The sequence below is a fragment of the Oncorhynchus masou genome, unplaced genomic scaffold (genome assembly GCF_036934945.1).
Source record: "Oncorhynchus masou masou isolate Uvic2021 unplaced genomic scaffold, UVic_Omas_1.1 unplaced_scaffold_2624, whole genome shotgun sequence".
In the NCBI taxonomy this organism is placed as follows: Eukaryota; Metazoa; Chordata; class Actinopteri; order Salmoniformes; family Salmonidae; genus Oncorhynchus; species Oncorhynchus masou.
Window position 1 is genome coordinate 42 of NW_027009061.1, and position 25,108 is coordinate 25,149.

At 42.6% G+C, this 25,108-nt stretch overlaps 2 protein-coding genes across 4 annotated transcripts in view; both read right to left on the minus strand.

Annotated features, from left to right (window-relative positions):
• Positions 1-5,056: 5,056 nt before the first annotated feature.
• LOC135533724 (zinc finger protein ZFP2-like) lies at positions 5,057-10,595 on the minus strand. Its single transcript, XM_064960987.1, has 4 exons — positions 10,005-10,595; positions 9,538-9,635; positions 9,230-9,407; positions 5,057-6,188 (listed from the first exon to the last, which is right to left on the minus strand). Exons 1-4 carry the CDS (start codon positions 10,384-10,386, stop codon positions 5,296-5,298), a joined length of 1,551 nt encoding a protein of 516 aa, XP_064817059.1. The 5' UTR covers positions 10,387-10,595; the 3' UTR covers positions 5,057-5,295.
• A 1,421-nt stretch (positions 10,596-12,016) lies between these two features.
• Positions 12,017-25,108, minus strand: part of LOC135533725 (zinc finger protein 436-like) — a 36,211-nt gene continuing 23,119 nt past the window's right edge. The window contains exon 4 of one of the 3 annotated variants that reach the window (XM_064960993.1): positions 12,017-13,459. In XM_064960993.1, the coding sequence (XP_064817065.1) occupies positions 13,453-13,459 (7 nt within the window). In that variant the 3' untranslated portion in view covers positions 12,017-13,452. Of the gene's footprint in view, positions 13,460-21,240; positions 22,733-25,108 lie in introns of those variants that run through there. The other 2 variants (XM_064960991.1, XM_064960988.1) reach the window with 2 other exon arrangements.

A 25,108-nucleotide genomic window follows, 5' to 3' on the forward strand; every position in this document is an offset into this window, starting at 1 on the left:
GTGGAAACTCCTTTATGCGCAAATATTTATAAAACAACCATCACATCTTAGTTAACTTGGAGTCAGTTGATGATATCTTGTGTGGTTCTCCCACTACGATTCGGGAACCCATGTAGTTTATTAGGCTACAGATGAAATAAGTTATGAACTTCACAGGGTGGTGAAAGTGCATGTGATGAGCTTGATCCTCCATTCCAATACATTTTGAGGGTCTTATTCTGGTGACATGATGACCGATGCTTGGTTGCCATTTGACAAATAAAATAATAATTGCTCTCACCCATGTGTGTATTTTCCCGTGTTGGTTCAGGTGTCCTTTTCGGTTAAAACTCTTTCCAGAACCTCGACTCTTTTCTATTTTTACCAATGACCATACAGTTTTTAAATTCCTCATCAATCCATGGAGCCTTAACAGTTATAACAGTCAGTTTCTTAACAGGTACATGTTTATCATGTTTATCAATAATAAGTCAATGTGATGTGAAATATCAATATACACACTAAGATAAGTAATTTCTCTCTCCTGTGTGGATTCTATAATGACGTTTAAGTGACTGTTATGAGTAATATGTTTTCCCACAGTCTGGGCTTTTGTAAGCATTCTACTCTGTGTGCAGTCTCATGTGTTCTTTCAGGCTTCCTAAATGGGGAAAAGCTTTGCACCCTGGGAGGAGTGGAAAGGCTTCTCCCCTGTGTGTATTCTCTCATGTCGTTTCAGCCCCCTGACCGGTTGAAACACATTCCACACTGGGAGCAGTGGTAAGGCTTCTCCCTGTGTGTATTCTCTCATGTTGTTTCAGAGTCCCGGACCGGTTGAAACATTTTCCACACTGGGAGCAGTGGTAAGGCTTATCCCCTGTGTGTATTCCTTCGTGCAATTTCAGAGTCCCGGACCGGTTGAAACACTTTCCACACTGGGAGCAGTGGTAAGGCTTCTTCCCTGTGTGTATTCTCTCATGAGCTTTCAGGTTTGATTCATCATTAAAACTCTTTCCACACTGGGAGCAGTGGAAAGGTCTCTCCCCTGTGTGTATTCTCTCATGAGCTTTCAGGTGTGCTTTCTGGTTAAAACTCTTTCCACACTGGGAGCAGTGGTAAGGCTTCTCTCCTGTGTGTATTTTCTCATGTTGTTTCAGGTCCCATAACCGGTTACAACCCTTTCTACAGTGGGAGCACTGGTGTCGTCTTGCTGGTTTGGACGTCCCTGGCTCTGGTTCCTCTGAGTCTGGTCTTTCTCCTGCCAAAGACAGTGTTATTTTTAAATAGAGACCCGAATGAAACCACATGATAAAACAACAGTGCTATGAGAGTAAATCCTAATCAGATCTCTCAATAACCTGAGGCCAATTTTAACAATCTTAACGTCTTGGAGGTGTGTCAAATTTATTTGTCACATACACATTGTTAGCAGATGTTAAAGCGAGTGTAGCGAAATGCTTGTGCTTCTAGTTCCGACAATGCAGTAATAACCAACGAGTAATCTAACTAACAATTCCAAAATTACTACCTTATACACACAAGTGTAAAGGGATAAAGAATATGTACTGACATAAAGATATACGAATGAGTGATGGTACAGAGCGGCATAGGCAAGATGCAGTAGATGGTATCGAGTACAGTATATACATATGAGATGAGTATGTAAACAAAGTGGCATAGTTTAAAGTGGCTATATTGTATTACATAAATATGCAGTAGATTTTATAGACTACACTCCCGGGGCGGCAGGGTAGCCTAGTTAGAGCGTTGGACTAGTAACCGGAAGGTTGCGAGTTCAAACCCCCGAGCTGACAAGGTACAAATCTGTCGTTCTGCCCCTGAACAGGCAGTTAACCCACTGTTCCCAGGCCGTCATTGAAAATAAGAATTTGTTCTTAACTGACTTGCCTGGTTAAATAAAGGTAAAAAAAATATATATATTAAAGTGCCGGGAGTTGAGTCAGTGTGTTGGCAGCTGCCACTCAATGTTAGTGGTGGCTGTTTCAAAGTCTGATCGCCTTGAGATAGAAGCTGTTTTTCAGTCCCAGCTTTGATGCACCTGTACTGACCTAGCCTTCTGGATGATAGCGGGGTGAACAGGCAGTGGCTCGGGTGGTTGTTGTCCTTGATGATCTTTATGGCCTTCCTGTGAGATCAGGTGGTGTAGGTGTCCTGGAGGGCAGGTAGTTTGCCCCCGGTGATGCGTTGTGCAGACCTCACTACCCTCTGGAGAGCCTTACGGTTGTGGGCGGAGCAGTTGCCGTACCAGGTGGTGATATAACCCGACAGGATGCTCTCGATTGTGCATCTGTAGAAGTTTGTGAGTGCTTTTAGTGACAATCCAAATTTCTTCAGCCTCCTGAGGTTGAATAGGCGCTGCGGCGCCTTCTTCACGATGCTGTCTGTGTGGGGGGACCAATTCAGTTTGTCTGTGATGTGTACGCCGAGGAACTTAAAACTAAAACAAAACCCAGACACGGAAACAAACACCCACAAACGCACAGTGAAACCCAGGCTACCTAAGTCTGATTCTCAATCAGAGACAACTAATGACACCTGCCTCTGATTGAGGACCATACCGAAGGAAATAAAGGAAATAAAGGTCAGAACGTGACATTCTTGAAGAAAACCTCCCAATTTAATCCATTTTAGAATATTCCAGTAAATTCAGGAAGTAAAGTGAAAACTCCAATTCTCTTCTATGGTTTTCAATGAGGAAAATGTGGAATTTGGTTTACTTTCTGAATTGACTGGAAATTAAATGGATTTGACTCCAACCCTGGTTTTACTACAAATCTGTCAACGTCATCATTTAGTCAATCGATGTTATAATGCATAAAGCTCACAGATGTGCTTGTTCTCATTCAGAGTAAATTATTCTAATTGAATAAAACAGAATTAAACAAATCAAATGTATTGTGCATCTGAATAACATCAACAACCTGGTTGATTCTCTGGTTGATTCTCTGCCCAACAACACTGACTGTGAATCAACCTGGTTGATTCTCCGGTTGATTCTCTGCTCAACAACACTGACTGTGAGTCCATCTGGTTGATTCTCTGGTTGATTCTCTGCTCAACAACACTGATAGCGTCAAACTTTGCTGTGTGTCCAGGCTGTCACTTCTGTCATCAGCTACTAACACCAGTGCTGCACCTTTGTCCTTGAGAGACTGGATGATGGCTTCCTGCTCCCTCTTCCATAGTGGGAACACTGATGGCTCAACATGGGCTTCCTGGTTATGAAAGAAAGTGTGGTGGTCAATGGTAGCCACTCCCATTGTTTGAAGCAGTTGTAGTCTTTGTTGGCATGCATCCAGACCCCAGAGTCCAAGTCAAACCAAGATTCTTTATTTCTGAGCTCAGAGAGAATAACAGAGTTACACAGTGCAGTGTAGACAGTCTGAATTCCTGAAGCATTGAGTGATGAGCACATATCTTTATAGTTTCCTGTTCCTGGGTGGGACTTTATTCATACAAGGACACAGGTGTAAATTGGTCTGCAACACAGAATGATACTCCCAAGAACAGGAGCTTATAATAGGACAGTTTCACAAGGTTAGTCACATACTCAGTTATGTGGACAAACAAACAATTAACATTTTCCATTACAGAGTCTGAACATTTTAATTTCATTAAATCATCAGTGGGCCAACAATGCAAATGTCAACAATGGAACAAATGCATCACATCCAAATATCACTTGATTATCTGTAGTGCTGGAGGAATGACACATTCAGATAAACACAGAGTGAGAGTTTAAAAAAAGGACCATTTAAACACATGGAATCTGATCTATCTAGTGTGGGAAGGGTCTGTGGACACTTAAGGGACAGTTATGTTGAGTGTGTTTCATTTGGTGACCTCAGAGAGGACAGGAAACACAGTCTCAATGTGTACATTTCTTAATTATGGGGTTTGCATCCAATTATAAAATGAATGAGTAAAGATGCAGCTAAGAAATGATGTAATGTGATGTTAAACCTTTAATGTGAGAGAATTGTATTCCTTTAAAAGTGTAACTAAGTCATTGGTCCGTCCCCGAGGGCACAGACATGATCTGGCGAGGGCACAGACATGATCTGGCGTCATGGAACCGCCTATCCTATTGTTTCCAATAAAAGCCCCTCCTAAAAAAATCCTCTCCAGACTGAGCGTTCACAGCGTGAGCTGTGATTGCGAATAGTTTAGACAACGTCTGGTGAATAGTTTTGAATACCAACGCATACATCGGTGTAAGCTGAATACTTATTTTCCACAATAATTTTCTAAATAAAATTCCATTCTAAAAGAAAGAAAATCCTAGACTGAGCGCTGTGAAATAGTGATTGACTGGAAATTTTTCCTACAAATGTGTTTTTCTTTTTTTTCTTCATTTTGTCTGTCATAGTTGAAGTGTACCGATGATGAAAATTACAGGCCTCTCTCATCTTTTTAAGTGGGAGAACTTGCACAATTGGTGGCTGACAAAATACTTTTTTGCCCCAATGTATGTACATTTCCGACTTCAACTGTACCTATCAACTGTGTGGAATGAACCCTTTTGTCTTCCCCGCTTCTTTCTCAGTCCACACCCACTTCCCTTTGTCCACCAAGCCGTCATATCGGCTTCGCCCAGTAGGGAATCTTCCCTATCCTTCGTTAGTAACCAGTATCTACTGTTTGTTTCTCAGTCCACACCCACTTCCCTTTGTCCACCAAGCCCATATCGGTAGCCCAGTAGGATCTTCCCTATCTTCGTTAGTAACCAGTATCTACTGTTTGTTTGGTCAGTATCTACTGTTTGTTCTGTGATTATTTAGTTAGTAAATAAATGATTAAGCCAATTGGTGTATGGATGATTTATTTAAAAAAAAAAGTCTGGGTTCGTGCAGATAACCAACAATTTACAACGTTTGGAATGAGACTGATGTGAGGTAAAGAATAATTCATTAATATAAAACTAATTGAAAAGGTAATAAAATATCAGAAGAGTTACATTCGGAAAAGTATAACTTTGTAATCTGAACTCTTTCCGTGGTGCCCCGACTTCCTAGTTAATTAAATGTACATGATTAGTTTAATCACGTAATAATAATTACAGAGAATTGACTTAATAAAATAAGTCTTCACTTTTAATGATGGCAAAGACACGACAATATTCAATTCATATTTTCTAATAAAAACACACAAATATATTTTTGAGTATACTTTGTACCATTCAATTTCATGTGGTATAAACAAGTAAACACATTCTCAGTCAACAATATAAGACAATTGGGAGCACTGTGTATGTTCTCTGATGAATTTTAAGTCAATGTGATGTGAAATATACATTTACACACAAGGAGAAGTCATTATTCTCTCCTGTGTGGATACGCACATGTTTTTTACGCTACCTATGAGTAAAATGCCTTCTCCCCAGTCTGAACATTTGTCAGGCTTCTCCCCCGTGTGCGGTCTCATGTCTTCTTTCAGGTGTCCTAATTGGGTAAAAACGCATTGCACGCTGGGATCAGTGGTAAGATTTCTCCCTGTGTGAATTCGCTCATGCTCTTTCAGGCTTCCTGATCGGCTAAAACTCTTTCCACACTGGGCGCAACGGAAAGGCTTCTCCCCTGTGTGTATTCGCAAATGATCTTTGAGGGTGTCTAACCGCTTAAAACTCTTTCCACACTGGGAGCAATGGTGAGGCTTCGCTCCTGTGTGTATTCTCTCATGTCTTTTCATGTTAACTAAATGGTTAAAACTCTTTCCACAATTGGAACAGTAGTAAGGCTTCTCCCCTGTGTGAATTCGCTCATGAGCTTCCAGCTTAACTAACGCCGTAAAACTCTTTCCACACTGGGAGCAGTGGTATGGCTTCTCCCCTGTGTGTATCCTCCCATGTCTTTTCATGTTTCCTAACTGGTTAAAACTATTTCCACACTGGCCGCAAGTGTATGGCTTCTCTCCTGAGTGTATTCGCTCATGAGCTTTCAGGCTTCCTAACAGGCTAAAACTCTTTCCACACTGGCCGCAATGGTATGGCTTCTCTCCCGTGTGTATTCGCTCATGAGCTTTAAGGCTTCCTAACCGGCTAAAACTATTTCCACACTGGGTGCAATGGTACGGCTTCTCTCCTGTGTGCGTCCTCTCAGGTCTTTTCAGGCTTCCTAACTTGATCTGGGAGCAGAGGTGTCGTCTTGATGTTGTGGAGGTCTTTGGTTCCTCCAAGTTTGGTTTTCCTCCTGCCAAAGACAGTGTTTATATAAAAAGAGACCAGAATGAAACCTCCACTCTCCAATTTTGTGTAAATTTGTTTACATTGCTTTGCCAAGATAATCCATCCACGTGACAGGTGTACCATATCAAGAAGCTGATTAAACAGCATTACACAGGTGTACCTTGTGCTGGGCACAATAAAAAGTCACTCTAAAATGTACAGTTGTCACACAACACAATGCCACAGATGTCTCAAGTTTTGAGGGAGTGTGCAAATGGATTGGGGACTGCAGGAATATCCACTGGAGCTGCTACCAGAGAATTGACTTTTGCATTATCTACCATCAGCCGCTTCCAATGTCTTTTTAGAGAATTTGGAAGTCCGTCCAACAGGCCTCACAACCGCAGATCAAGGACCTCCACATCGTCTGAGATCAGCCACCCGGACATCTGATGAAACTGAGTATTTATCCTTGAGGACTATTTAACAAAGCCCTTTTTGTGGGGAAAACTAATTCTGATTCGATGGGCCTGGCTCCCAAGTGGGTGGGCTTACGCCCCAACAGACCCACCAATGGCTGCGCCCCTGCCCAGTCATGTGAAGTCCATAGATTAGGGCCTAATAAATGTATTTACGTTGACTACTTTCCTAATTTGAACTGTAAATCATTGAAATTGTTGTTTTCATATCTGTTCAGTATATACATACAGTTAGGAGAACAAGTATTTGATACACTGCCGATTTTGCAGGTTTTCCTACTTACAAAGCACGTAGAGGTCTGTCATTTTTTTATCATAGGTACACTTCAACTGTGAGAGACGAAATCTAAAACTAAAATCCAGAAAATCACATTGTATGATTTTTAAGAAATTAATTTGCATTTTATTGCATGACATAAGTATTTGATCACCTACCAACCAGTAACAATTCCGGCTCTCACAGACTTGTTAGTTTTTCTTTAAGAATCCCTCCTGTTCTCCACTCATTACCTGTATTAACTGCACCTGTTTGAACTCGTTACCTGTATAAAAGACACCTGTCCACACACTCAATCAAACAGTCTCCAACCTCTCCACAAATGCCAAGACCAGGGAGGGTGTAAGGACATCATGGATAAAATTGTAGACCTGCACAAGGCTGGGATGGGCTACAGGACAATAGGCAAGCAGCTTGGTGAGAAGGCAACAACTGTTGGCGCAATTATTAGAAAATGGAAGAAGTTCAAGATGACGGTCAATCCCCCTCGGTCTGGGGCTCCATGAAGGATCTCACCTTGTGGGGAATCAATGATTACATTTACATTTAAGTCATTTGATCATGATTTGATCATGAGGAAGGTGAGGGATCATCGCAGAAATACACGACAGGACCTGGTCAATGACCTGAAGAGAGCTTGGACCACAGTCTCAAAAAGAACCATTAGTAACACACTATGCCGTCATGGATTAAAATCCTGCAGCGCACGCAAGGTACTCCCTGCTCAAGCCAGCGCATGTCCAGGCCCGCCTGAAGTTTGCCAATGACCATCTGGATGATCCAGAGGAGGAATGGGAGAAGGTCATGTGGTATGATGAGACTAAAATAGAGCTTTTTGGTCTAAACTCCACTCGCCGTGTTTGGAGGAAGAAGGATGAGTACAACCCCAAGAACACCATCCCAACCGTGAAGCATGGAGGTGGAAACATCATTCTTTGGGGATGCTTTTCTGCAAAGGGGACAGGACGACTGCACCGTATTGAGGGGAGGATGGATGGGGCCATGTATCGCAAGATCTTGGCCAACAACCTCCTTCCCTTAGTAAGAGTATTGAAGATGGGTCGTGGCTGGGTCGTCCAGCATGACAACGACCTGAAACACACAGCCAGGGCAACTAAGGAGTGGCTCCGTAAGAAGCAACTCAAGGTCCTGGAGTGGCCTAGCCAGTCTCCAGACCTGAACCCAATAGAAAATCGTTGGAGCGAGCTGAAAGTCCGTATTGCCCAGCGACAACCCCGAAACCTGAAGGATCTGGAGAAGGTCTGTATGGAGGAGTGGGCCAAAATCCCTGCTGCAGTGTGTGCAAACCTGGTCAAGAACTACAGGAAACATATGATCTCTGTAATTGCAAACAAAGGTTTCTGTACCAAATATTAAGTTCTGCTTTTCTGATGTATCAAATACTTATGTCATGCAATAAAATGCAAATTAATTACTTAAAAATCATACAATGTGATTTTCTGGATTTTTGTTTTAGATTCCGTCTCTCACAGTTGAAGTATACCTATGATAAAAATTACAGACCTCTACATGCTTAATTTGTGTTTTTCCTTCTTTGTGCGTTTGAGCCAATCAGATGCGTTGTGACAAGTTAAAGTTGAAAGTTTCTTTAAGTACAGTCGCAAAAAAACATCAAAAGCTACGATGAAACTGGCTCTCATGAGGACCTCCACAGGAAAGGAAGACATTCAGAAATTGCAGCCCAAATAAATGATTTACAGAGTTCAATTAAGAGACACATCTCAACATCAACTGTTAAGAGGAGACTGTGTGAATCAAGAAACATGAGCAATGGACCGGTGGAAATCTGTCCTTTGGTCTGATGAGTCCAAATTTGAGATTTCCGGTTCCAAACGACATGTCTGTGAGACGCAGAGAAGGTGAACGGATGATCTCCACATCTGTGTTTCCCACCGTGAAGCATTGATGAGCATTCATGAGTGATGGTGCTTTGCTGGTGACACTGTTTGTGATTTATTTAGAATTCAAGTTACACTTAACCAGCATCGCAACCACAGCAATCTGCAGCGATACACCATCCCATCTGATTTGCGCTTAGTGGGACTATCATTTGTTTTTCAACAGGACAATGACCCAACCACAACCAGGCTGTGTAAGTGCTATTTGGACTTCACAATCACCCGACCTCAACCCAAATTGAGATGAAGTGAGATGGTTTGGGATAAGCTGGTTGAGATAATATCAAGAGTGTGGAAAGTTGTATCTGTATTAGTCGGGGACAGCCCTATTGGGAACAGATACCAATGGGCAGATCTATTTTATTTGTTCAAACTAAACTACAGCACTTACTTTGATGTGTCAAATCTGATCCTTTCTTCTCTTCTCCTCCTCTCAAAGTTCCACTGAGCCCCATTGTTTTCCTGCAGTCCACCAGCAGCACAGACAACCTCTTCATACCCAGCAGTAAGGTGCTACCGGGAGAGGCACGATACAGGGACTCCGGGAGGGAGGAAGGGCTAGTGTTGTCCTGGTAACCATAAAGAGGGGACACAGACATATATCATTATGGATGCTGATGTCACTGTTGTCATAAAGTGCCTTACAGAAACCCAGACCCAGATAGAGCAAGCTGTATGCTAGACCAGAGCAAGCTGTACCATCTTGTGTTCTGATCTGGAGAGACTCTTCTCTGTCTCGTCAGCATCAGGATGTTGTTGAGGCTCCCCAGAGGATCCACGATAGTCATGTCTCTCTCCTGTTTGAACGAGAACATCAAACAGATGGTGAACTTATTACCATCATCAATTATTACTATCTATGACAGTCATAGGGTCTTATAAGTGGCATTAATATCTCTAAATTAATTGGGTGCCTTTTGTGTCCCTTTGATATTTTAAGCATAAATTATGCTCCATTATTACATTTTAAAAGCCTGTTATATATAATTAAATCTCATTTAAAAGTCCCAAAAATATATGTAGCAATGGCAGATTGACCCTTGAACAATTTATATAGTACTGAACATCACATTGAAGTGAAGAACTTAAGTAGAATGCCCCTTAAAAACCACACATTAGTTCAACAACTGCATAGTTTGTGCCCCTGTTTTTAAGACAATACTCACTGGTGTTAATCTGATATTCTGTCTCCTCCTCTTTCACTCCCAAAACCTCTTCCTCCTTCACCTTTACTGAGATAGAACCTGTTAGAGAGGAAGAGGATGCTTTCTCTTCTTTCCCTATAACAGCCTCTTCTTCCTCCTCTTCCATTCTGAAAGGTTCTTTCTCTACTTTCACTGTAATATCCTCCTCCTCTTCGTCTTTCACGACAATGTTCAGCGCCAGAGCATCTTTCTCTCCTTCCACTGTAATATCCTCCTCTTCGTCTTTCACGACAATGTTCAGCGCCAGAGCTTCTTTCTCCGGACAGCAGACATCCTCTTCTTCAGCATGGTATGAGTAGTTTAATGAGCTCATGGTCAGGGATGTTAGCTCGCTAGTTAGCATTAGCGAATAGCCTAGTGCTAGGCTCAGAATCAATCTTTACCAAATTTGCAACTTGAACAAGCAAATGAGGTTCAAGCTAACGTCAACTGAAATGTGTTTTATACACTGCGATTAGCTAATGCACATTTACATGGCCTAAAACGTCAATATTTCAGTTTTATGTTGTCTTGCAAGCTATCGAGGTGGTTGAAAGAGTTGGCGCTTTGTTGTTCCTGAAGAAGCGTCCGTCCAGTCCATTATACGTCACGGAAGGAGCATCACCTGAAGACGCTCATCGCCAGCTGCTGACTGGAGTGGGTAACGCAGTTTGGAAACAATAGTTACTACACTTTTGTATTGGAAAGAACGTCATAATTATTGAACAATAAACTGATACATTTTCTCTTACGTCTTACAACTAATACTTTCCTGTACACAGACGTAGAAGTGTAATATGAATATGTAGATGATGAATAGGAAGTGTGTTTATACACATTTACTCTGTTAATTTTTTATCTAGATGTGACCATACTATTCCCTTAAAGCTACAGGTGTAGACATTACCATGAAATTCTTACTGACAAGCCCTTAACCAACAATGTAGTTAAGAAAATATATATACAGGAGGCTATATACAGGAGGTACCAGTACAGAGTCAATGTGGAGGCTATATACAGGGGGTACCAGTACAGAGTCAATGTCATGAGTGAACAGGGAGTACAGGAGGGGGCTGAGCATGCACCCCTGATGGGCCCCCTGTGATGAGGATCAGCGTGGCAGATGTGTTGTTACTTACTCCTACCACCTGTCAGGAAGTCCAGGATCCAGTTACCAGGTTCCTAAGCTTAGAGATGAGCTTTGAGGGCACTATGGTGTTGAAAGCAGAGCTGTAGTCAATGAATAGCATTCTCACTTTTTTTTTTTTTTTTTTTTTATCTAGGCAAGTCAGTTAAAGAACAAATTCTTATTCACAATGACAGCCTATGAAAGTGGGTTAACTTGTCACGAGTCCCGCTGAAGATGGTGCCTCTTCCTGTTCGGGCGGCGCTCGGCGTCTCCGGCCTACTAGCTGCCATCGATTCCCTTTCCTTTTTGTTTCTGTTAGTTGGGTCTAATTGGTAACACCTGTTTTGAGTTTAGTTTTGTTTGTAGGCTATTTAAGGGCACGAGGCCCGCTGGCTATTGTGTGGGCTTGTTCTCTGTTTTATGGTGTTGGTTTATTTTGTGGTCTCTATTTTTCCAGACAGTTTAGTCCTGTTTGTTTGGACGGGTTGTTTCATGCGCCCTTGTGTTTTGCATGTCCGTTTTCGCTGTCTGTGGAATAAAGATCCACGTTCGGAACTAACCTGCTCTCTGCGCTTGACTCCTCCACCCACCGTTCCTAGAAGCCGTAACATAAGTGCCATGTTCACGGCTAGAAAGACAGATTTTTACCTTGTTACCTCAGAGATTCGATCTTGCACCTTTACGGTTACTGTCACAATTTTCTAACCACCTGCCGCCTCTACAGTCATGGACAAAAGTTTTGAGAATGACACAAATATTAATTTCCACAAAGTTTGCTGCTTCAGTGTCTTTAGATATTTTTGTCAGATGTTACTATGGAATAGTGAAATATAATTACAAGCATTTCATAAGTGTCAAAGGCTTTTATTGACAATTACATGAAGTTGATGCAAAGAGTCAATATTTGCAGTGTTGACCCTTCTTTTTCAAGACCTCTGCAATCCACCCTGGCATGCTGTCAATTAACTTCTGGGCCACATCCTGACTGATGGCACCCCATTCTTGCATAATCAATGCTTGGACTTTGTCAGAATTTGTGGGTTTTTGTTTGTCCACCTTCTTCTTGAGGATTGAACACCAATGCTCAATGGGATTAAGGTCTGGGGAGTTTCCTGACCCAAAATATCGATGTTTTGTTCACCGAGCCACTTAGATATCACTTTTGCCTTATGGCAAGGTGCTCCATCGTGCTGGAAAAGCCATTGTTCGTCACCAAACTGTTCCTGGATAGTTGGGAGAAGTTGCTCTCGGAGGATGTGTTGGTACCATTCTTTATTCATGGCTGTGTTCTGAGGAAAAATTGTGAGTGAGCCCACTCCCTTGGCTGAGAAGCAGCCCCACACTTGAATGGTGTCAGTGTCATGCTTAGGTGTAATAGGTGGCAGGGAAGTCAGGCGCAGGAGATTCAAAAGGAGTCTTTTAATAAAGTTCCCCGAGTATGCTCCATAACACTAAATGTACAAACAAACAAACAAACATGGGTACGAGGACCCGACGCGCACCTATACAACAAACACACTACACTGACAATAAAACAATCTCTGACAAAGACATGAGGGGAAACAGAGGGTTAAATACACAACAGGTAATGAATGGGATAGAAAACAGGTGTGTGGGAAGACAAGACAAAACCAATGAAAAATGAAAAAAGGATCAATGATGGCTAGAATCAAATCAAATCAAATCAAATGTATTTATATAGCCCTTCGTACATCAGCTGATATCTCAAAGTGCTGTACAGAAACCCAGCCTAAAACCCCAAACAGCAAGCAATGCAGGTGTAGATGCACGGTGGCTAGGAAAAACTCCCTAGAAAGGCCAAAACCTAGGAAGAAACCTAGAGAGGAACCAGGCTATGTGGGGTGGCCAGTCCTCTTCTGGCTGTGCCGGGTAGAGATTATAACAGAACATGGCCAAGATGTTCAAATGTTCATAAATGACCAGCATGGTCAAATAATAATAAGGTAGAACAGTTGAAACTGGAGCAGCAGCACGGCCAGGTGGACTGGGGACAGCAAGGAGTCATCATGTCAGGTAGTCCTGGGGCATGGTCCTAGGGCTCAGGTCCTCCGAGAGAGAGAAAGAAAGAGAATTAGAGAGAGCATATGTGGGGTGGCCAGTCCTCTTCCGGCTGGAGATTATAACAGAACATGGCCAAGATGTTCAAATGTTCATAAATGACCAGCATGGTCGAATAATAATAAGGTAGAACAGTTGAAACGGGAGCAGCAGCACGGCCAGGTGGACTGGGGACAGCAAGGAGTCATCATGTCAGGTAGTCCTGGGGCATGGTCCTAGGGCTCAGGTCCTCCGAGAGAGAGAAGGAGAGAATTAGAGAACGCACACTTAGATTCACACAGGACACCGAATTGGACAGGAGAAGTACTCCAGATATAACAAACTGACCCCAGCCCCCCGACACATAAACTACTACAGCATAAATACTGGAGGCTGAGACAGGAGGGGTCAGGAGACACTGTGGCCCCACCCGAGGACACCCCCGGACAGGGCCAAACAGGAAGGATATAACCCCACCCACTTTGCCAAAGCACAGCCCCCACACCACTAGAGGGATATCTTCAACCACCAACTTTACCATCCTGAGACAAAGCTGAGTATAGCCCGCAAAGATCTCCGCCATGGCACAACCCAAGGGGGTGGTGCCAACCCAGACAGGATGACCACATCAGTGAATCAACCCACTCAGGTGACGCACCCCCTCCAGGGACGGCATGAGAGAGCCCCAGTAAGCCAGTGACTCAGCCCCTGTAATAGGGTTAGAGGCAGAGAATCCCAGTGGAAAGAGGGGAACCGGTCAGGCAGAGACAGCAAGGGTGGTTCGTTGCTCCAGAGCCTTTCCGTTCACCTTCCCACTCCTGGGCCAGACTACACTCAATCATATGACCCACTGAAGAGATGAGTCTTCAGTAAAGACTTAAAGGTTGAGACCGAGTTTGCGTCTCTGACATGGGTAGGCAGAACGTTCCATAAAAATGGAGCTCTATAGGAGAAAGCCCTGCCTCCAGCTGTTTGCTTAGAAATTCTAGGGACAATTAGGAGGCCTGCGTCTTGTGACCGTAGCGTACGTGTAGGTATGTACGGCAGGACCAAATCAGAGAGATAGGTAGGAGCAAGCCCATGTAATGCTTTGTAGGTTAGCAGTAAAACCTTGAAATCAGCCCTTGCTTTGACAGGAAGCCAGTGTAGGGAGGATAGCACTGGAGTAATATGATCAAATTTTTTGGTTCTAGTCAGGATTCTAGCAGCCGTATTTAGCACTAACTGAAGTTTATTTAGTGCTTTATCCGGGTAGCCGGAAAGTAGAGCATTGCAGTAGTCTAACCTAGAAGACCGGTGACGTCGAACGCTGAGCACCGCCCGAACAAGGAGAGGTAACGACTTCGGCAGAAGTCGTGACAGTCAGGATGCTTTACTGTTGGCATGACACAAGGTTGATGGTCGCACTCACCTTGTCTTCTCCGGACAAGCTTTTTTCAGGATGCCCCAAACATTCGGAAATGGGATTCATGAGAGAAGATGACTTTACCCCAGTCCTTAGTAGTCCAATCCCTGTACCTTTTGCAAAATATCAGTCTGTCCCTGATATTGTCCTGGAGAGAAGTGGCTTCTTTGCTGCCCTTCTTGACAACAGGCCATCCTCCAAAAGTCTTCGCCTCACTGTGCGTGCAGATGCACTCACACCTGCCAGCTGCCCTCACACCTGCCTGCTGCCATTCCTGAGCAAGCTCTGTACTGATGGTGCCCCGATCCCGCAGCTGAATCAACTTTAGGAGCCGGTCCTGGAGCTTGCTGGACTTTCTTGGGTGCCCTGCAGCCTTCTTCACAACAATTGAACCGCTCTCCTTGAAGTTCTTGATGATCCGATAAATGGTTGATTTAGGTGCAATCTTACTGGCAGCAATATCCTTGCTTGCAAAGCAATGATGACGGCACGTGTTTCCTTGCAGGTAACCATCGTTGACAGAGGAAGAACAATGATTCCAAGCACCACCCTCCTTTTGAAGCTTCCAGTCTGTTATTCTGGAAGAATTTGTTCTTAACTAGTTAAATAAAGGTAAAAAATTAAATAAAAAATAAAAAATTCGAACTCAATCAACATGACAGAGTGATCTCCAGCTTTGTCCTCGTCAACACTCACACCTGTGTTAACGAGAGAATCACTGACATGATGTCAGCTGGTCCGTTTGTGGCAGGGCTGAAATGCAGTGGAAAGGTTTTTGGGGGATTCAGTTCATTTGAATGGCAAAGAGGGACTTTGCAATTAATTGCAATTCATCTGATCACTCTTCATAAGATTCTGGAGTATCTTCAAATTGCCGTCATACAAACGGAGGCAGCAGACTTTGTGAAAATAAAATTAATATTTGAATCATTCTCAAAAAGTTTGGCCACGACTGTACATAGGTATTCCTTTTGTCCAGATGTGAAAGGGCAGTGTTGAGTGCAATAGAGATTGCATCATTTGTGGATCTGTTGGGGTGGTATGCAAATTAGAGTGGGTCCAGGGTTTCTTGGATAACGGTGTGGAGTGAGCCATGACCAGCTTTTCAAAGCAATTGATGGCTAAAGACGTGAGTCTCTGATCTGATGAAACCAAGATTAAACTCTTTGGCCTGAATGCCAAGTGTCAAGTCTGGAGGAAACCTGGCACCATCCCTACGGTGAAGAGTGGTGGTGGCAGCATCATGGTGTGGGGATTTTTTCAGCGGCAGGGACTGGGAGACTAGTCAGGATCGAGGGAAAGATGAACGGAGCAAAGTACAGAGAGATAATTGATGAAAACCTGCTCAAGAGCACTCAGGACCTCAAACTGGGGCAAAGGTTCACCTTCCAACAGGACAACGACCCTAAGCTCACAGCGAAGACAACATAGAAGTGGCTTTGGGACAAGTCACTGAATGTCCTTGAGTGGCCCAGCCAGAGCCCGGATTTGAACCCGATCGAACAACTCTGAAGAAATCCTGAAAATAGCTGCACAGCGACGCTCTCTATCCAACCTGACAGATCTTGAGAGGATCTGCAGAGAAGAATGGGAGAAACTCCACAAATACAGGGGTGCCAAGATTGTAGTGTCATACCCAAGGCGGCTTGAGGCTATAATCACTGCCAAAAGTGCTTCAACAAAGTACTGAGTAAAGGTTCTGAATACTTATTTAAATGTGATATTTCAGTTTTAATTTTAAAATGCATTTGCATAAATTTCTAAAATCCTGTTTTTGCTTCGTCATTATAGGGTGTTGTTGTGCAGATTCATGAGGAAAACCTCCCAATTGAATCAATTTTAGAATATTCCAGTAAATTCAGGAAGTAAACTGAAAATTCCAATTCTCTTCTGTGATTTTCAATGAGGAAAATGTGGAATTTGGTTTACTTTCTGAATTGACTGGAAATTAAATGGATGTGACTCCAACACTGGTTTTACTACAAATCTGTCAACGTCATTATTAAGTCAATCGATGTTATAATGCATAAAGCTCACAGATGTGCTTGTTCTCATTCAGAGTAAATTATTCTCATTGAATAAAACAGAATTAAACAAATCAAATGTATTATGCACCTGAATAACTTCAACAACCTGGTTGATTCTCTGGTTGATTCTCTGGTTGATTCTCTGCTCAACAACACTGACTGTGAATCAATCTGGTTGATTCTCTGGTTGATTCTCTGCCCAACAACACTGACTGTGAATCAACCTGGTTGATTCTCTGGTTGATTTTCTGCTCAACAACACTGACTGTGAATCAATCTGGTTGATTATCTGCTCAACAACACTGACTGTGAATCAATCTGGTTGATTCTCTGCTCAACAACACTGACTGTGAATCAATCTGGTTGATACTCTGGTTGATTCTCTGGTTGATTCTCTGCTCAACAACACTAATAGTGTCAAACTTTGTTTTGTGTCCAGGCTGTCACTTCTGTCATCAGCTGCTAACACCAGTTTTGCACCTTTGTCCTTGAGAGACTGGATGACGTCTTCCTGCTCCCTCTTCCAGAGTGAGAACACTGATGGCTCAACATGGTTTTCTGAGAGACTGGATGAAGGCATCCTGCTCCCTCTTCCATAGTGGGAACACTGATGGCTCAACATGGGCTTCCTGGTTATGAAAGAAAGTGTGGTGGTCAATGGTAGCCACTCCCATTGTTTGAAGCAGTTGTAGTCTTTGTTGGCATGTATCCAGACCCCAGAATGGTAGTAGAAAGGAGCCTGTTCCCCGCATGCTTCCTCATAATCATTGTCTGGATCGACCCCTCCCCCACCTGACCACAGGACCAGTATTGCTGTCTGATCTTCATTCCTACAGTCTTCATCACCGCCCCTGGAGTCTCTTCACTGTCTGATCTTCATTCCTCCAGCCTTCATCACCGCCCCTGGAGTCTCTTCACTGTCTGATCTTCATTCCTACAGTCTTCATCACCGCCCCTGGAGTCTCTTCACTGTCTGATCTTCATTCCTACAGTCTTCATCACCATCCCTGGAGTCTCTTCACTGTCTGATCTTCATTCCTACAGCCTTCATCACCGCCCCTGGAGTCTCTTCACTGTCTGATCATTCTGTCTTCATCTTCATTCCTGTCTGATCTTCATTCCTACAGCCTTCATCACCACCCCTGGAGTCTCTTCACTGTCTGATCTTCATTCCTACAGCCTTCATCACCACCCCTGGAGTCTCTTCACTGAGTAAGTATAGATAGTGTAAGACACCTCTCCCATTCTACTTGTCTATTATCTTTGTTTAGATATAGTCATTTGTGTGACCTACTGATTTTCCCTACAATTCATTTTAAGGATTTAGAAATATAGAAATGGTAGAACGAGGAATGTCAGAGTCTGGAATAAAAATATATACAGTTGGTTTACAATGTATATGTTGGTGTGTCTAGACATTATGGACAGTATATGAATATAAAAGGTGTGTACAGTAGTAGTTATATAGGATGAGCCTTGACTAGAATACAGGGTGGAGTACTGGGTGGTTGACAGCTAGTAACTCTGACTAAAGTTTAGGGCAGGGTACTGGGCGGAGGCCGGCTAGAGGTGACTATTTAACAGTCTGATGACCTGGAGATAGACCACACATTAACCACACAATAAGTATTGTGGTGTCAGCATCATGTTATGGGTATGCTTGTCACCGGCAGGGACTGGGGAGTTTGTCAGGATCAAAAGAAATATGAGGAGCAAAGTGTAGACTTTGTATAAGCACTGTTCAGCCTTAACTGTGGAGTGACCCCAGGAAATAGGATATCAGCCAACTCAGTGACAACCACAGAACACAACTATGTATAGTTTACACAAATATTAGTCTCTTAGCTCTTATTGCAGGACTTTGACTGTGGTACATCACCTCCCCAGTCAACCTATTGTGTGGATTGAACATTCATATTGAACAGCCTTACCTATAGAGTAGCACCACCACCCATCAGACCGTTCTCATCTTGATGTCAAAGCTGCAGTGTATTGTTGCTATAGGAGTTTATGATTAATAATCCTATTTACTTCAAGACACACTAAGATGTCACCATACTATTCATTTAAAGCCCCTCTGTCAGATATAAATCATCAGAGTGGGAAACCAACTGACATGGAAACAATGGAGCAAATGTATCACTATCAGAGGGGTGTATTATGACATCATATAGAACAACTCAGACATTCCAAATCAGGCTTCATCCATATCATGAAGGTGGATATTGATCCAACCATTTCTAAAGTAATGACCGGGCTGACGGAAACAGGATATGCCTGAACAATTTTATAAAAGCCGACAAACTATATGTTAGTTTGTTTGACATGGTGGGGACTTTTTGTGTCAGTAAAAATGTATAAGTGAGAAATGGAGGTGGAAACTCCTTTATGAGCAAATATTTATATAATAACCATCACATCTTAGTTAACTTGGAGTCACGTGATGATATGTTGTGTGGTCCTCCCACTACGACTTGGGAACCCATGCAGTTTATTAGGCTACAGATGAAATAAGTTATGAACTTCACAGGGTGGTGAAAGTGCACATGATGAGCTTGAAGCTCCTTTCCAATACATTTTGAGGTTCTTATTCTGGTGACAGGTGACATGATGATCGATGCTTGGCTGCCATTGACAAATAAAATAATATCGCTCTCATCCATAACAATCTCATCATGTAGGTAGCCTACCAACACTGTATCTATGAGCTGCTGGCTACAGTGCACGGGACAAGATAATTTTTGCTATATAATGCAACAGTTTTGTAAACCATCAGTAGAGTTGAAAATGCGATGGAAACCATTGGGAATTTAACAGCAAAAGTTATTTATTTGTCACGCAAAGCCTTTAATCTGCATTAAGTCAGTTTGATAGAAACATTTCTGGTGGGAAAATGTATATATTGTTTTATGCAGATTTTTGAATATTCACATGAATATCTGTCTCAAATTACATGGAGATTTAGCTACTAAGGTGGATATCGATCCAACACCTGCTGCTTATTCAAACCAGCCCACTGGGCACAGACATCAGTTCAACATGTAGTTTCTATTTACATTTCTATGAGTGGTCAACTAAAGTGAATTCAACATGAAATCAACACAAAATGTCACCTATATACAGGGGGTACTAGTACAGAGTCAATGTGGAGGCTATATACAGGGGTACCAGTACAGAGTCAATGTGGAGGCTATATACAGGAGGTACCAGCCCAGAGTCAATGTGGAGGCTGTATACAGGAGGTACCAGTACAGAGTCAGTGTGGAGGCTATATACAGGAGGTACCGGCAGAGAGTCAATGTGGAGGCTATATACAGGGGGTACCGGCAGAGAGTCATAGTGGAGGCGATATACAAGGGTTACCAGTACATAGTCAATGTTGAGGCTATATACAGGAGGTACCAGTACAGAGTCAATGTGGAGGCTATATACAGGAGGTACCAGCCCAGAGTCAATGTGGAGGCTATGTACAGGGGGTACCAGTACAGAGTCAATGTGGAGCATATATACAGGGGGGTTCCGATACAGAGTCAATGTGGAGGCTATATACAGGGGGTACCAGTACAGTCAATGTGGAGGCTATATACTGGGGGTACCAGTACAGAGTCAACGTGGAGGCTATATAGAGTGGTACCAGTACAGAGTCAATGTGGAGGCTATATACAGGAGGTACCAGTACAGAGTCAATGTGGAGGCTATATTTACATTTACATTTAAGTCTATAAACAGGAGGTACCAGTACAGAGTCAATGTGGAGGCTATAAACAGGAGGTACCAGTACAGTGTCAATGTGGAGGCTATAAACGGGGTACCAGTACAGAGTCAATGTGGAGGCTATATAGAGTGGTACCAGTACAGAGTCAATGTGGAGGCTATAAACAGGGGGTACCAGTACAGAGTCAATGTGGAGGCTATATACAAGGGGTACCAGTACAGAGTTAATATGGAGGCTTTATACAGGGGGTACCAGTACAGAGTCAATGTGGAGGCTATATACAGGAGGTACCAGTACAGAGTCAATGTGGAGGCTATATACAGGGGGTACCAGTACAGAGTCAATGTGGAGGCTATATACAAGGGGTACCAGTACAGAGTTAGTATGGAGGCTTTATACAGGGGGTACCAGTACAGAGTCAATGTGGAGGCTATATACAGGGGGTACCAGTACAGAGTTAATATGGAGGCTTTATACAGGGGGTACCAGTACAGAGTCAATGTGGAGGCTGTATACAGGAGGTACCAGTAGAGAGTCAATGTGGAGGCTATATACAGGGGGTACCAGTACAGAGTTAATATGGAGGCTTTATACAGGGGGTACCAGTACAGAGTCAATGTGGAGGCTATATACTGGGGGTACCAGTACAGTGTCAATGTGGAGGCTATATAGAGTCGTTCCAGTACAGAGTCAACGTGGAGGCTATATACAGGAGGTACCAGTACAGAGTCAATGTGGAGGCTGTATACAGGGTTACCAGTACAGAGTCAATGTGGAGGCTATATACAGGGGGTACCAGTACAGAGTCAATGTGGAGGCTATATACAGGGGGTACCAGTACAGAGTCAATGTGGAGGCTATTATAAAATAAGGATCTGCTGGAGTCCAAGTCAAACCAAGATTCTTTATTTCTGAGCTCAGAGAGAATAACAGAGTTACACAGCGCAGTGTAGACAGTCTGAATTCCTGAAGCATTGAGTGATGAGCACATATCTTTATAGTTTCCTGTTCCTGGGTGGGACTTTATTCATACAAGGATGCAGGTGCAGCTGGTTTGCAACACAGGATGATCCTCCCAAGAACAGGAGCTTATAATAGGACAGTTTCACAAGGTTAGTCACATACTCAGTTATGTGGACACACAAACAATTAACATTTTCCATTACAGAGTCTGAACATTTTCATTGAATTAAATCATCAGTGGGCCAACAATGCAAATGTCAACAATGGAACTAATGCATCACATCCAAATATCACTTGATTATCTGTAGTGCTGGAGGAATGACACACCCAGATAAACACACACAAAGAGTTTTAAAAAAGGACAGTTTAAAAGAAGAAACCTGATCTTCTTTATATTCAAACTGACAGAGTTCATACTCACTTCATGTTTTCTAATACAAACAAACAAATATATGTTTGAGTATACCCTGTACCATTTAATTTAATCTGGTAAAGACAGGTAAACACATTGTCAGTCAACAATATAAGACAACGGGAGCACTGTGTATGTTCTCTGATGAATTTTAAGTCAATGAGATGTGAAATATTAATATACAAGTAATTATTCTCTCCTGTGTGGATTCTCTCATGACATTTAAGTGACTGTGATGAGTAATATGTTTTCCCACAGTCTGGGCTTTTGTAAGCATTCTCCGCCCTGTGTGCAGTCTCATCTGTTCCTTCAGGCTTCCGAAATGGGCAAACGCTTTGCACCCTGGGAGCAGTGATAAGGCTTCTCCCCTGTGTGTATTCTCTCATGTTGTTTCAGATGACAAGGCCGTTTGAAACTCTTTCCACACTTGGAGCAGTGGTACGGCTTCTCTCCTGTGTGTATTCTCTCATGTCGCTTCAAATGCCCTGACTGGTTGAAACACTTTCCACACTGGGAGCAGTGGTATGGTTTCTCCCCTGTGTGTATTATCTCATGTCGTTTCAGGTTCCTTAAAACGTTAAAACTATTTCCACATTGGGAGCAGTGGTAAGGCTTCTCCCCTGTGTGTATTATCTCATGTCGTTTCAGGGTCATTAAAACGTTAAAATTCTTTCCACATTGGGAGCAGTGGTAAGGCTTCTCCCCTGTGTGTATTCTCTCATGTCGCTTCAGCTGCCCTGACTGGTTGAAACACTTTCCACACCTGGAGCAGTGGTATGGTTTCTCCTCTGTGTGTATTCTCTCATGTTGTTTCAGGTTCCCTAATTTGTTAAAATTCTTTCCACATTGGGAGCAGTGGTAAGGCTTCTCCCCTGTGTGTATTTTCTCGTGTCGTTTCAGGGCCCATAACCTGTTCCAACCCTTTCTACAGTGGGAGCACTGTTGTCGTCTTGCTGGTTTGGACGTCCCTGGCTCTGGATCCTCTGTGTCTGGTCTTTCTCCTGCCAAATACACTGTGTTATTTTTAAATAGAGACCCGAATGAAAACTCCACATGATCAAACAACCTTGCTACGAGGGTAAATCCTAAATCAGATCTCTCAACCTGAGGCCGGTTTTAACAATCTTAGTGTGATTTTAAAACCAATGTAGAGCTTCCTAGTAATTATTGCTATGTTTACATTACTTAACAGCAATCCTTGGGAGAGTTGTGGTGGATATTATAAAATAATGATCTGCTGGAGTCCAAGTCAAACCAAGATTCTTTATTTCTGAGCTCAGAGAGAATAACAGAGTTACACAGTGCAGTGTAGACAGTCTGAATTCCTGAAGCATTGAGTGATTAGCACATATCTTTATAGTTTCCTGTTCCTGGGAGGGACTTTATTCATGGAATGACACACCCAGATAAACACAAACATAGAGTTTAAAAAAGGACCATTTAGACAAGGAACCTGATCTACTTTATATTAAAACTGACAGCCTCCATATTCAATTCATGTCTTCTAATGAGTATACTTTGTACCATTCAATTTGATATGGTATAAACAAGTAAACACATTCTCATTCAACAATATAAGACATTGATAGAACTGGGCATGTTCTCTGATGAATTGTAAGTTAATGTTATGTGAAATATAAATGAACACACTAGGATAAGTAATTACATGCCTTTTAAGTGACTGGGATGAGTAATATGTCTTCCCACAGTCTGAGCATGTTGTAAGGCTTCTCCCCTGTGTGTATTCGCTCATGAGCTTTCAGGCTTCCTAAGTGGCTATATCCATTTCCACACTGGATGCAGTGGTAAGGCTTCTCTCCTGTGTGCAGTCTCATGTGTTCATTCAGGTTTCCTAAGTGGCTAAATCTCTTTACACACTGGGAGCATTTGTAAGGCTTCTCACCTGTGTGGATTCGCTCATGCACTTTCAGGTGTCCTAATTCGCAACAACTATTTCCACACTGGGCGCAATGGTATGGCTTCTCCCCGGTGTGTATTCGCTCATGAGATTGCTGGTTCCCTAACAAGATAAAATGCTTTCCACACTGGGCGCAATGGAAAGGCTTCTCCCCTGTATGCATTCTCTCGTTTCTTTTCAGATTTCCTAAAAGGTTAAAACTCGTTCCACACAGGGTGCAATGGAAAGGCTTCGCTTCGGTGTGTATCCTCTCATGTCTTTTCAGGCTTCCTAACTTGGTAAACCTAGTTCCACAATGGTAGCAGTGGTAAGGCTTCTCCCCTGAGTGTATTCTCTCATGAGCTTTCAGGCTTCCTAACTTGGTAAAACTCTTTCCAATCTGGGAGCAGAGGTGTTGACTTGGTGGTTTCTCTTATTCCCCCGAGTTTGGTTTTTCTCCTGCCAAAGGCAGTGTTTATTTAAAGAGAGCCCTGAATGAAACCACATGATAAAACCACCTTGCAATGAGGTTTAATCCAAATCAGATCCCTCAATAACCGGAAGCCATTTTTCAAACATTTCATAATTTAAAACAATCTTGGTGTGATTTTAAAGCAGATTATTATGTTGTAGAGCTTCCTAGTAATTTGTTTAGTTTACATTACTTACTCATTCTGTTTTAGAAGTCAGAAAACAAAAAACTAGACAGTTCTAGGACACTGAAGACACAGAAGTCGCTGGATTCCTATTGAGCAGGTGGATCTTAATATATAACCCTCATAGCTGTATGATACAGAATTTGACCTACACACTTCCTTAAACCTAAAATAAGTAGAGAAGTAATTTGGTGTGGAAGTCCAAAATATGTTTTACATTGGAGACAGACACAAAGCACATCAGTAACATCTCCCTGTTGTCTCAAGGGTTCGACACATTGCTGTTCACAAATCTTTAACATTTTGACTAATCACTAATGTCATGATATTTCGGGTAAAGTAAAAAGAATGAAATATTTGGGGCAGATTAAAATATATATTATTATAAACAACTTTTTGTTGGCAGGTAAGATAGGAGAGGTTAGTTAAGTAGTGGTTAGGCAGGTAAGATAGGAGAGGTTAGGTAAGTAGTGGTTAGGCAGGTAAGATAGGAGAGGTTAGTTAAGTAGTGGTTAGGCAGGTAAGATAGGAGAGGTTAGGTAAGTAGTGGTTAGGCAGGTAAGATAGGAGAGGTTAGGTAAGTAGTGGTTAGGCAGGTAAGATAGGAGAGGTTAGTTAAGTAGTGGTTAGGCAGGTAAGATAGGAGAGGTTAGTTAAGTAGTGGTTAGGCAGGTAAGATAGGAGAGGTTAGGTAAGTAGTGGTTAGGCAGGTAAGATAGGAGAGGTTAGGTAAGTAGTGGTTAGGCAGGTAAGATAGGAGATAGGTAAGAGGTTAGGTAAGGTGGTTAGGCAGGTAAGATAGGAGAGGTTAGGTAAGTAGTGGT

Excerpts from the sequence above, each read along its gene's own strand:
- LOC135533724 (XM_064960987.1), bottom strand. The coding sequence starts at position 10,386 with ATGCTAACTAGCGAGCTAACATCCCTGACCATGAGCTCATTAAACTAC. Across the intron at positions 9,636-10,004 it reads AGAATATCAGATTAACACCA|GAGAGAGACATGACTATCGT; the intron begins GTGAGTATTGTC and ends TCGTTCAAACAG. Across the intron at positions 9,408-9,537 it reads CCAGATCAGAACACAAGATG|GACAACACTAGCCCTTCCTC; the intron begins GTACAGCTTGCT and ends TATGGTTACCAG.